This window comes from Eucyclogobius newberryi, unplaced genomic scaffold, assembly GCF_026437365.1.
Source record: "Eucyclogobius newberryi isolate DKJ021-1_F unplaced genomic scaffold, fEucNew1.0.hap1 SCAF_17, whole genome shotgun sequence".
Classification (NCBI taxonomy): domain Eukaryota; kingdom Metazoa; phylum Chordata; class Actinopteri; order Gobiiformes; family Gobiidae; genus Eucyclogobius; species Eucyclogobius newberryi.
The window spans coordinates 7,247,791-7,260,194 of NW_027315801.1; the positions used below are offsets into that span (position 1 = coordinate 7,247,791).

Consider the following 12,404-nt stretch of genomic DNA (forward strand, 5'->3'; position numbering starts at 1 on the left):
AGTGTGATTTACAGACATATAATATACAGTGAGTTTAAGCTATTTTAAGCCTGAACAAAGTATTATCCCAGTTCTATCTGTACAATGTTCTTACAAAAGAGGATGAAAGACTTCAGAAGTTAGTGTCAATAATGAGTCACAGAAGTTACTTATTCAAACTTTTACATCTCAGATCTTATCGCACGGCAAATTCCCCTCCGCGGGAAAGAAAGTCCTGGTTCAGACCCGGTTCAGTCCTGGTTCAGACCTGGTTCAGTCCTGGTTCAGTCCTGGTTCAGTCCTGATTCAGACCCGGTTCAGACCCAGTTCAGACCCGGTTCAGTCCTGATTCAGACCCGGTTCAGACCTGGTTCAGTCCTGGTTCAAACTTGGTTCAGTCCTGGTTCAGACCTGGTTCAGACCCGGTTCAGACCTGGTTCAGTCCTGGTTCAGTCCTGGTTCAGACCCGGTTCAGACCTGGTTCAGTCCTGGTTCAGACCTGGTTCAGACCCGGTTCAGACCTGGTTCAGTCCTGGTTCAGTCCTGGTTCAGACCCGGTTCAGACCTGGTTCAGTCCTGGTTCAGTCCTGGTTCAGACCCGGTTCAGACCTGGTTCAGTCCTGGTTCAGACCTGGTTCAGACCCGGTTCAGACCTGGTTCAGTCCTGGTTCAGTCCTGGTTCAGACCCGGTTCAGACCTGGTTCAGTCCTGGTTCAGACCTGGTTCAGACCCGGTTCAGACCTGGTTCAGTCCCTGGTCAGAGTTTTGTCACAGTTCAGTCCCCGTTCGATCAGCAGGTGTGATGTAGAAACCACCACTTCCTTTCACTCGTTCTGAGAAACATGTAAAAAAATTAAAGTAATGAAAACTGTTTTATTTGTAACACCAACCAACAATCTTTTCTACATCGGATTGAAAAATGTAACTCTGGACAAAACACAGTAGAAAATGTCTATAGCGCACCTTGACAATTGTAAAAAAACAAAAATAAGAAAAAAGTTCATATATAACGTGAGTCAAATGACATATCTCATACATAAATACAAAAGTTATAAATTCTCTATAATGCTATTTACAGAAAGTGCAATTAAGGTTACACGCTGCATATGAAATACACAAAAATAAACTGCAAAAACATCTATACAGTACATCATTTACAATAATCGAACCGTTCTTTTACAGTTATCTCAACAAATATATAAATCCCTTCCCTCTTTGGCACGTGGATCGTTATGAGCTGTAGATGTTGAACAAAACGCTCTGTTGTGGCCACGGGACACTCACACACGATGCTCATGGTTTGTGGGGACTTGGTACAGCTGCATTCGCTTCCTGTCAACTGAGCCTAGTCTTAACCTCAATCTGACCCTTTACTGTAAACCGTGTTGTTGCTCTGACGTTGACGGGTTTATTCCAGTTTTGGTCCGAGCAAAACGTCTCCATGAACGGAGTATTTACAAGTATAAGTATTGCGAGTGTTGAATTAAAATGCACTATAAAGAATTTTTACCTTTGTCGTCACTATCTTTGTTTCACCCCAGCTTGAGATCATGGAAAAAAGTTAAATTGGACTCAGACTAAATTGGATTAATATATTTTGGACACAAAATATATTTTTTAAAATGTAAGTGTCACTGTTTTTGCACAAGAATCAATACTTGATACCTTGATACCGCAGTCAGTATCGTATTGGTGTCGATCCCTAATAATATTAATGAATACCCGCCCGTCATATGTTATTCAAAGTTAGGCTATGTGTGTGAAGTGCTTTGCTCGAGGGCACGGTGGCAGGATCCACTGTGGGACCAAAAGGTTTAGAAATGTTTTAAAAGCTTCAAAACGTAAAAGAAGGTGTGGTCAGTGTTTTGAGCAGCAGTATTTATCCTCTCCTGTGCTCTGATTGGCCCAGCCCAATGGGAGGAGTTTTGACTGAAACTTGCCCTGTCCTTGGTTAAAGGTCTTACCGGTCCAATCCTATACTTTGAGTTTATTGAGGTCTGGCCACCTCCACCTCAGTGCTCTGCCTCATTAGCCTTTGACTGGTTTGATTTTCATGGTCTTATGACACTGTTGTAGACTGAGGGGAGGTTGTAGCTCGACCAATCAGATTTGAAGAACAGGGTTTCTCAACAAAAATTGCCTCGTTCAATTCTCTTTCAAATCATTCCTTCTCCTGCTTAAAAAGAAGGGCTGGAAACTCCTCCCATTGGGCAGGACCAATCACAACTCAGTAAACTGTGTGGATGATTATATTTTAAACCAGTCGGGATGATTGAGGGATCGACCTACAAATCATAAATTAAACGTTCTATTCACACGTGCGAATAGTGCAGAGCAGATGTCTGTCTGTACAGTTCTTGTCCTGGGTTCCTCTGGGTTTCTCGGGGTTCCGCAGGGTTCCTCAGGGTTCCTCGGGGTCCCTCAGGGTCTGTAGCCCCACAGCGCAGGGTTCCTATAGGGAGCGTATGGGCAGTGTTGGTGGCACGCGCAGGACTGGATGACCATCACGGCCCTCTGCAGCAGTCGGCCTCCCGGGCACACGAAGGCGACCCGGGCCGTGGAGGTGTGGTGCGGCGTGCAGCACCGCGAGTCCGAGCACACGCCACAGTACCTGAGCCGGAAGGTCTTCGTGCTGGAGCAGCCCTCGTGAAGCAGCCGCACTCGCCCCGGGGACAGGACGGAGGGCTGGCACGCCCCTCGCTGGCCCAACTGTGGAGGACGGAGTCACACAAAATGAGATGAGGAATACGCTGGGTTCATGTCTAATCCTATAGTCTCAAACTGAGCTGGAGACAGGTCAGAATACTATGGTCACTTCACAGGTCACTTCACTGTTCAACTGTCGGGTCACAGATTTGTTGATCTGATTTCTGGTTCATATCTCTGTCATTTTTATATTTATCCCGGTGAAAGCAAAAACAACCCAAACTTCTTGCTTGCAGCAGAAATGAACCAAAGTGAAAGCTGCATTCAGTTTAACATTGAGCAGAGAAACCGTTCTGAAACCAGGAGCTCCAACAGTCCATTATCTCCTGTGATGGACCTGCAGATGATGCCCCACACGCCCTCGACTCCTAAAGTCTCTAGTTCAAATCCAGACTCTCTTGTGTGTGATTATAAACCACATCACAACATCTGCGGATTAGTCATTCTACTCTGTCATGTTCCACTGAGTCGTGAGATGTCTGAATGATATCTGCAGATGTTTGATAAATTCAGCAGGATTATGGACCTTGATTAGGTTCATAATCCTGGACATTTCTTTCCTGCAGCTCCTCCAGCTCCTGCTCTATCTGTACGACACACACTACCGTTTCAAACCATCAGATACACATGTCCGTGCTCACCGCTGGAGGTGCGAGCCGGGGCGGGGGGCCGCAGGGCCGCACTTTGCACAGCCTCGTCTCCAGCTGCAGGCGGCAGCTCGGGTTCTGGTTGGACACTCGAGTGGACACGCCGGGACCACAGCTCTGAGAACAGACGCTCCACTGGGTACTCTGCTCGGCACAGTGAGGCTGGGGCTGAGGGAGGGGCTGGGGCCGAGGCCGGGGCTGGGGCCGAGGGCGGGGCTGGGGCCGAGGGCGGGGCTGGGGCCAAGGGCGGGGCTGAAATCGAGGTAAAGAGGGCCACAATCCTCCAGACTGCTGAGCTAAAGACAGAGACAAGAACAGGATGTTAGTTTAGAGAAAACGATGTAAATATTTAATGATGATACATGAATGGGTGTAAAAATATTACAACATAACAACAGGGGGGTTGACTTTTCAGACAAAGACTGAAATAGACACGCCTTTGGCCGTTCCCCCAGGCAAGAGCGATGCAGCGCCCTGGGAACCCTTTTCCACGCCTTCAGGTTCGACAAATGCTGAAGTTTTAGTCTTTTGTGAACCATCTTATAACCCGCGGTCCAAACAGGTCGGGCAGGTTTTGGTGACCGTCGGCCGTCTGTGTTTAGTGCGAATAAAGGCAAGGGACCTCAGGGAAGCTGGTGGGGCTGGTGGGGACTGGTGGAGACTGGTGGGGGCTTGTGGGGGCTCGAGGGACCTCAGGGGGTCTTGTGGGAGCTGGTGGGGGCTTGTGGGACCTCAAGGGGGCTCGTGGGTGCTCATAGGGGCTGGTGGGGGCTCGAGGGACCTCAGGAGGGCTTGTGGGACCTAAGGGGGGCTGGTGAGGGCTCATGGGGGCTGCTATTTGCTGATTTGTCTGTAGAACGTGTCTCCAGCCGCGCTCGGACTGGCCCCAAGCTCCATTCACAAAATTCCCTTTTCAATGACATTCAACTTTAAACCTGACAACTCTAAACACGTGAAGATAATGCACTGCGATTAGCTTTCCTCTACTTTAGCGCTTCCTACTTTGGCCAAATAATAATGTTATGATCAGTCCGTTCTCCCCATGTTTGTGACCCGTGCGCTCAAGGCAGCCGTGAACTCCCTGAAACATTACTACATATTAAACCATTATTCATAAATTCTCTGAAACATCAGGCCGTCCCCCGAAATAGAACGGCGCACCAGAGCCGAAGCCCGACTTTAACACAACTCCAGATGTTTAAAGGTCGTTCCTTCGTCTCAGATTTAAATGAGCGGAGCTGCGTGTGTGCGAGTGCAATTGTGACGGCGTGAGACATACTTGTGGTCTAATAAACCAGGAGCGCGCGGAGCTGAAAATATGCTCGGATTCTTTTTAGGGGATATGTTCGGAAACAGACTGTTCCTTTGGGTCAGACACACCCAGTTTAACACGAGACGGTCCAGTAAAAGGTCCAGACGACCGCTAGTGACACGGTTTGAAAACAAACGGGATCACGGCGGAGTGTGGAGCGGTCAGACGTGAGATACAACGGTGAGTAAAGGTCAACAGGAAAATAGTTTGTGAGTTTTGCCAATTTTGTTTTTGCGGCGTCGGGACTAAATAAATGAGTCATTGCGGAAGAAAGTGCTGAAACGGGTTGTTTACTAAAGGTGTTCTTTTCCCGGAACAATTATGAAGTTATTTCATAAGAGCTAAAAATACTCCTGGTTGGAACATATTCTGAAAGACGTTTAAATATTTAAAATGTTTGTACATCAAGGAGTGGAAGTGTAAACAAAGGGATTTAGAGACACACTATTGCATTACTTAATCTTTTGTCTATATATTTAACCAAATCCAGAGTTAATATTTGGGCCTGAGATATTGTAAATAAACATTTCAAAACTACTTTATGTTCACTGAATATTTTTGAACCCGGGTCAATACTAGAACTTTCCATCTCAAATTTGAAGAAGTTTAGATGTGAACTGGACTAGACAGGACTGAACTGGATTAAACTGGACTGGACTGGACTCGATTGGACTGAACTGGACTGAACTGGATTAAACTGGACTGGACTGGATTGGACTGAACTGGATTAAACTGGACTGGACTGGACTGGACTCGATTGGACTGAACTGGACTGAACTGGATTAAACTGGACTGGACTGGATTGGACTGAACTGGACTGAACTGGATTGAACTGGATTGAACTGGACTGAACTGGACTGAACTGGATTAAACTGGATTGAACTGGATTGAACTGGACTGAACTGGACTGACCTGAACTGGACTGAACTGGATTAAACTGGATTGAACTGGACTGAACTGGATTGAACTGGATTGAACTGTACTAAACTGGACTGAACTGGATTTAACTGGATTAAACTGGACAGAACTGGACTGGATTAAACTGGACAGAACAGGATTGAACTGGACTGAACTGGATTAAACTGGATTGAACTGGACTGAACTGGATTGAACTGGATTGAACTGGACTAAACTGGACTGAACTGGATTGAACTGGATTAAACTGGACAGAACTGGACTGGATTAAACTAGACAGAACATGATTGAACTGGACTGAACTGGATTGAACTGGATTGAACTGGGTTGGCCTGGATTAAACTGGATAGAACTGGACTGACTGAACTGGACTGAACTGGATTAAATTGGATTGAATTGGACTGAACTGGATTGAACTGGATTGAACTGGATTGAACTGGACTGGATTGAACTGGATTGGATTGATAAAGATAAGATAAGATATTCCTTTATTGTCCCACATGGGCAAAATTCATTGATGCAACGCAAATGAGTCAAACTAAATCTGAGTGATGTAGGAAACAACAATCAAACAACTTAATATTGTCATCATAAGGTTTTTGTCACTTACAGACTCAAACAGTGGGGGAAGAAGTAACACTCCATTATGTTCATTTGTAAGTTAAAGTAGAAGTATCACATAAAAATCTACTTTTTGAAGTACTTTTACACAAATCCAGGGGGAACAAGGAAACACTGAAACAGAACCATGTGACCAGGCTCGTACCCGCGATGGCGTCTTGGATGACGGTGTTGTCCAGGTTCTCACAGACCCACTCGGGGCAGCACTTCCCAGGCAGCCGCAGGTACTGAGGGGCGGGGCAGTCCGGGGAGGGCAGACGGCCGGTCAACGGGCAGGCGTGGACGCAGCTCACACCGCCCCCTCGGCAGTGGCAGAACGCGTCGCAAGACGGACGGAACTCCTGGCCCTCAGAGTACGAGACGCCGTTGAGCTCACAGCCCACGTCCTCCAGACCTGAGACACGAGACAAGTTAGATTGTGTGGAAATGAGAGCGGGACAGACACAAGACAAGATAGATTAAGTGTGGAAATGAGAGCGGGACACAAGGACTGGTGCTCGGACCAATCTTCTTCCCCAGAAAGACACTTTTACAAGACAGTCCTGGTTCAGTCCTGGTTTAGTCTTGGTTTAGTCTTGGTTTAGTCTTGGTTTAGTCTTGGTTCAGTCCTGGTTCAGACCTGGTTCAGGCTTGAGTTAGATTAAGCGTGGAAATGAGAGCGGGACACAAGGACTGGTGCTCGGACCAATCTTCTTCCCCAGAGAGACACTTTTACAAGACAGTCCTGGTTCAGTCCTGGTTCAGTCCTAGTTTAGTCTTGGTTCAGGTTTGAGTTAGATTATGTGTGGAAAGCGTGTGTATGTGTGTGAGAGCGGGACACAAGGACTGGTGCTCGGACCAACCTTTTCCCCAGAGAGACACTTTTACAAGACACAAACGGGTCGAGATGCTCCAAACCTTCACCCGTTCATCAGAGCACAACGTCAGGCCTCTTTAGTGTTCGTTAACAATAACTGGCATGAGATGAATCAAACTTTAATTATGCGGCGTAACATGTATGATTACAAACTGCTTTGGAAGCTACTTTGAAGAGGGAGATATTCTGTTGCTCTCGAGTTAAAAGGCCGTGAATAAACATACACAAACAACATCTACAGCTGTTTTAATACGATCACGGTCACAAATAAGTGAAGGTTTGAGAAACATTTGAAACAATAATCCAAACTCTCAAACTCACTGGCACTTTTCGCTTCAATCTGACACCAAAGCAAGTGGCGATATTGCAATTTCAGACCGATACCGATATCAACTTCTTTCTTCTTGCTTTTAAATTCCTTTACTATTCATGATTTGACTTGGACGACATTATCTTTGCTCCACTGCAACATCAGCTGATCTAAGAATGAAATATATACGTGTAGATAAACTCAAATAAATCAACGTATTTCAAAAATGAATCAAAAAAATGCAGCGAAAAACTCTAAAAACCTTCAATTTTGCACGAGAATCTGTACTTTTTGATCTGTCCGTCAGTATCGAAGCGGCGATATTTGGGATCTGACCGTGTAGCGGGACGGAGGGGAGCGGGAGTGCACTTATATGACCCTGTGACACTGACCCACGCACTGGCCAGGCTCCCCGGGCAGACTGGCGCTGCGGTCGCACTGCAGGCCTCCGTCGCATGGCTCCAGCTCCGTGCACGGCTCGCCCCTTGAGCGTGCGCACACCTGACAGCAGCCGCACCCGTCCCGCACCAGAGGGACGCCCACTCGGCATGCTGGGAGGTCCGCCGGGCACCGACAGGGCGTCCGACACAGCTGGCACCGCACCTGCAGCAGAGGTTTAGAAGGAGCGCACATTTACAAACCACTTCAAAGCAGCAAATGCAGAAGTTTTAGTCTCGTTAGCACATGTTTTTATGGGTTTTTTGGTTCTTTTGCGCCCTCTGCTGGCTATCGTTGTGTTTGGCACCGCTCGGATATCCGGGTTGAAGACTTTTCTTCAACCCGAAGTGTTTTCTTTTTTTCCAGTGGCTGTGAAACGTGGAAAACACTAACAATATTGAGGTTTCCAGAGAACGATGCGACGATATTTGGGATCTGACCGTGTAGCGGGACGGAGGCGTAATGGACGATTTTTCATTGATTTGAGAACTCGGCGATTTGAGAACTCAGGCGGAAGTGCGCACGCGCACTCCCCCGTGCGGACTGATACAACACACACGTGCGTTTGTTTATCAGCGCGACGGAGCGCATCACATCTCTCGTCTCCCGTAGATTTCCGTCTTCTTCTGAGTCAACTCGAACATTTTGTCCCGTACACTGAAGGAACTATATAATGATAGATCAATTCACTTAGACAAGCGGAAACATGCTACTCTCGTGGGGACGAGCCACACGCAGCTGCAGGTGAGCGGTAGGTGCGTTTTATGATCGGTATGTGGCAGGACTAATCGGCAGTCCACGCTACGAGGAAATAAGACTCAGATTTGGGCCAAAAAAATCGTCTATTCAACCTTTAAAATCACATCAGCTTCACATTTTTATTTCTATTTCGTTTTTATTCAGCTCTTTTTGTAGCATTATAAACAATGTACTCGATACTGAAAATTTGTACATCTTTAAAAACCCTCAAAAAAACATTCACAATATTATACAATGTCGAGAGCTTGTCCAACTATTGTTTCAAATGTGTAGGATTTATTTTCATTTCTATTCATATATTTAAGGCTGTGACAATATTAAGGATGAAAAAAATGAAGGACAAAAAAGGACAAAAAAGGACAAAAAAATAAAAAAAATATCAAGGACAAAAAAACCAACAAATATTTTTTTTTAAAATTAAGGACAAAGGAAATTAAGGGCGAAAAAAAAGGAAAAATCAGGACAAAAAAAATCACGACAAAAAAAGAGGGAAAAAAAAAAAGAAATATTAAGGACAAAAAAATTAGGACAAGAAAATAAGTAAAGAAATGGGACAGAAAAAGGAAGAAAAAAAACAATTAAGGACAAAAAAATAAAGAAAAAAAAGGACAACAAAATTAAGCACAAAAAATTAAAGACGATTTTTTTTGTGAAAATGTATGAGACTAAAATAGTATGTCAGACCTGTACCTGCTGCAAATATCCATAATAAAAACATAAAATAAAGTGTCAATAGCCCTATTACACAGTTACCAAGAGCCTCTTCTCACGGACTCACCTGTGATACGGCCCCAAGCAGCAGCAGCAGCAGCAGCAGCACAATCCAGCCTTTCATTACTCTGGCGTTAGCTCCCATGTCCAGCCTCGTTTCTCCCGTTCCTGCTCATTCCCTCCGCTGCGTCTGGCTCCCTCGGATTTATAAAGTCCACTCCGGTGATGTCATGGGTCGTGTAAACATCCAGAGCAGCAGCAGCAGCAGCAGCAGCAGCAGCAGAAGAAGAAGCAGCACAAGCATCACACATGGTTCACATTCCTCAGGCTGCACTTCCAGACAGAGACACGCCCACGTCCAGGACCAACGAGAGCCGACGTTTCTCCTGCTCCCTCTCTCTCCATCTCTCTCTCTCTCTCTCTCTCTCTCTCTCTCTCTCTCCATCTCTCCATCTCTCTCTCTCTCTCTCTCTCTCCATCTCTCTCTCTCTCCATCTCTCTCCCTCTCTCCATCTCTCCATCATAAATGAATGGATTATCATGAATGAGAGGTAACGGGGCTGAAGTGGCGGGATCGGTTTCTTGTTAGCGAAGGAAAAGTGAGTGAGGTGGTTTCCCTCTACTCATCCAAGTGTCTTCTTCGGTTCATCTGACGAGGTTCTGGGAAGGGACACGCCCCTTATCTGTCTGAGGGGAGGAGCTAACTGCAGTGTTTACAGAAAATGCATATCTTGTCTCAGTGTAACCGTTGAGTACATCACACGTTGATGTTATGTCCCTCTGACGGGCATTAATCCAAGTATAGAAGAGGAAAAGCCTGTAATAGTAGTAGTAGAATAGTAGTAGTAGTAGTAGTTGTAGAAGAATAGTAGTAATAGAAGTAGTAGCAGTAGTAATAGTAGAATAGTTGTAGTTGTAGTAGTAGTAGCAGTAGTAGTAGTAGTAATAGTAGAATAGTAGTGGTAGTAGTTGCATCAGTAGTAGTAGTAGTAGTAGAATAGTAGTAGTATTAGTAGTAGTAGTAGTAGTAGTCCGACTACTACTACTACTACTACTACTACTACTACTACTACTTCTACTACTACTATTCTACTACGACAACTACGTCGTAGTAGAATAGTAGTAGTAGTAGTAGTAGTATTAGTAGTAGTGGTAGTAGTAGAATAGTAGTAATAGCAGTAGTAGTAGTAGTAGTAATAGTAGAATAGTAGTAGTTGTAGTAGTAGTAGCAGTAGTAACAGTAGTAGTAATAGTAGAATAGTAGAATAGTAGTAGTAGTAGTAGTAGTAGTAGAAGTAGTAGTAGAATAGTAGTAGTAGTAGTAGTAGTAGTAGAAGTAGTAGTAGAATAGTAGTAGTAGTAGTAGTAGAATAGTAGTAATAGCAGTAGTAGTAGTAGTAGTAGTAATAGTAGAATAGTAGTAGTTGTAGTGTGTGTAGTTGTAGTGAATGAGGGATTACACCGACAGTAGTTGTAGTAGTAGTAGCAGTAGTAGCAGTAGTAGTAATAGTAGAATAGTAGAATAGTAGTGGTTGTAGTAGTAGTAGCAGTAGTAGTAATAGTAGAATAGTAGTAGTTGTAGTAGTAGTAGCAGTAGTAGTAGTAGTAGTAATAGTAGAATAGTAGTAGTAGCAGTAGTAGTAGTTGCATCAGTAGTAGTAGTAGTAGTAGTAGAATAGTAATAGTAGTAGAATAGTAGCAGTAGCAGTAGCAGTAGCAGCAGTAGTAGTAGTAGTAGTAGTAATAATAATAATAATAACTTTTATTTATATAGCGCTTTTCAGTGACCCAAAGACGCTGAACATAATAAAAAAGGGGGGGTATTAGTAGTAGTAGTAGTAGTAGAATAGTAGTAATAGTAGTAGTAGTAGTAATAGTAGAATAGTATTGGTAGTAGTAGTAGTAGTTGCATCAGTAGTAGTAGTAGTAGTAGTAGAATAGTAGTAGTAGCAGTAGCAGCAGTTGTAGTAGTAGTAGAATAGTAGTAATAGTAGTAGTAGTAGTAATAAATATTCACAATTATTAGATTGCAATTGCGACCGAACAACAGTGACATCGTTCATTTTCTTTCATTCTCGTGGCTCTGACATGTGACTGTTCCTCCAGTTTATGAGCGTCTTTACAATTATTAACTCTCTGAAAAACAAAATAAAGTACAATTTGACCAAAACAGCCGGATGAAAAAAACTTTTTTTACATTTATCCGCTATTTTTGGGCGGGACATTGAACACAAAATTTGCTTCTGAAATTGTCTCGTTTATTATGTTTTGGTTCTTACGATTATACTGTGACCTGAATAAACACGATTATCAATTAATTGAATAATCCTTGACATCCCTGATTGACAATCAATATAAGTTATGTAAAAACAGAGAAATGTCGAGTGACCAAGCGCTCGGCGCCGGAGGTGAAAACGCCACATTCTTCCGTGGACCTTCTCTCCAGGTGGGAATGAGGCCTGGGTTATAAATAGCCGGACAGAGGAAAGAATGCGTGTCTTCGTCAGGTGGGCGGGGCCGGCGGTGTGGGCCGGTGAAACCAACCCCGGTCCAGACTTTTCCTCAGAACTGGCACTCGTCTGCGTCGGTCGAACTCCAAGAATGACACAGACGGGAAAGACTGAGCGCGAGAGGGGTTTTCACTGTAGCGCGTCCAAGTTTGGAGAGGTTTGTGTTTTCGGTGTTGGAACGTCTGGTGAAGGAAGTCTGGTGTGAGTAATGCTGTGAAGAACATCTAAAAAACACTGACAAAACAACTGAAAAAACACTGACAAACTGAAAAACCGACTGAAAAAACAACTGAAAAATTTAAAAACCAACTGAAAAATTTAAAAACCGACTGAAAAACCGATTGAAACCAACTGAACATCACAACGTGTTGAAACTAAGAAAGATCTGACTCACACCAGCATTAAAAAATGATTGGAAAAGAGACAGGACCTCATGTGCTGACTTGAGGGTCCTGCAGGGGGCGTAAGGGCGGGGCAGGTCACAGAGGTGCGAGGGGGCGGGGCCACGTCAGTAAACCAAACACTGGCAGTGCGTGAAGTGTGGATGAGATTAGCCAAATGGACTGAAACGTCATTGTATTCTCCGAAAGACTCCAGGACTAAACCAGAACTAAACCAGAACTAAACCAGGACTAAACCA

At 44.5% G+C, this 12,404-nt stretch overlaps 1 protein-coding gene across 1 annotated transcript; it reads right to left on the reverse strand.

The window, feature by feature from the left end:
* Positions 1–868: 868 nt before the first annotated feature.
* Positions 869–10,002, reverse strand: ccn5 (cellular communication network factor 5). Its single transcript, XM_072448867.1, has 5 exons — positions 9,322–10,002; positions 7,739–7,949; positions 6,326–6,574; positions 3,327–3,628; positions 869–2,688 (listed from the first exon to the last, which is right to left on the reverse strand). Exons 1-5 carry the CDS (start codon positions 9,397–9,399, stop codon positions 2,401–2,403), a joined length of 1,128 nt encoding a protein of 375 aa, XP_072304968.1. The 5' UTR covers positions 9,400–10,002; the 3' UTR covers positions 869–2,400.
* Between the last annotated feature and the right edge of the window lie 2,402 nt (positions 10,003–12,404).

Bases quoted from the DNA above. Each gene is read 5' to 3' on its own strand.
- ccn5 (XM_072448867.1), bottom strand. From the start codon at position 9,399: ATGGGAGCTAACGCCAGAGTAATGAAAGGCTGGATTGTGCTGCTGCTG. The intron at 6,575-7,738 runs GTCAGTGTCACA...CTCGTGTCTCAG, and splicing joins GGAGCCTGGCCAGTGCGTGG to GTCTGGAGGACGTGGGCTGT. The intron at 2,689-3,326 runs GTGAGCACGGAC...CGTCCTCCACAG, and splicing joins CCCGGCTCGCACCTCCAGCG to TTGGGCCAGCGAGGGGCGTG.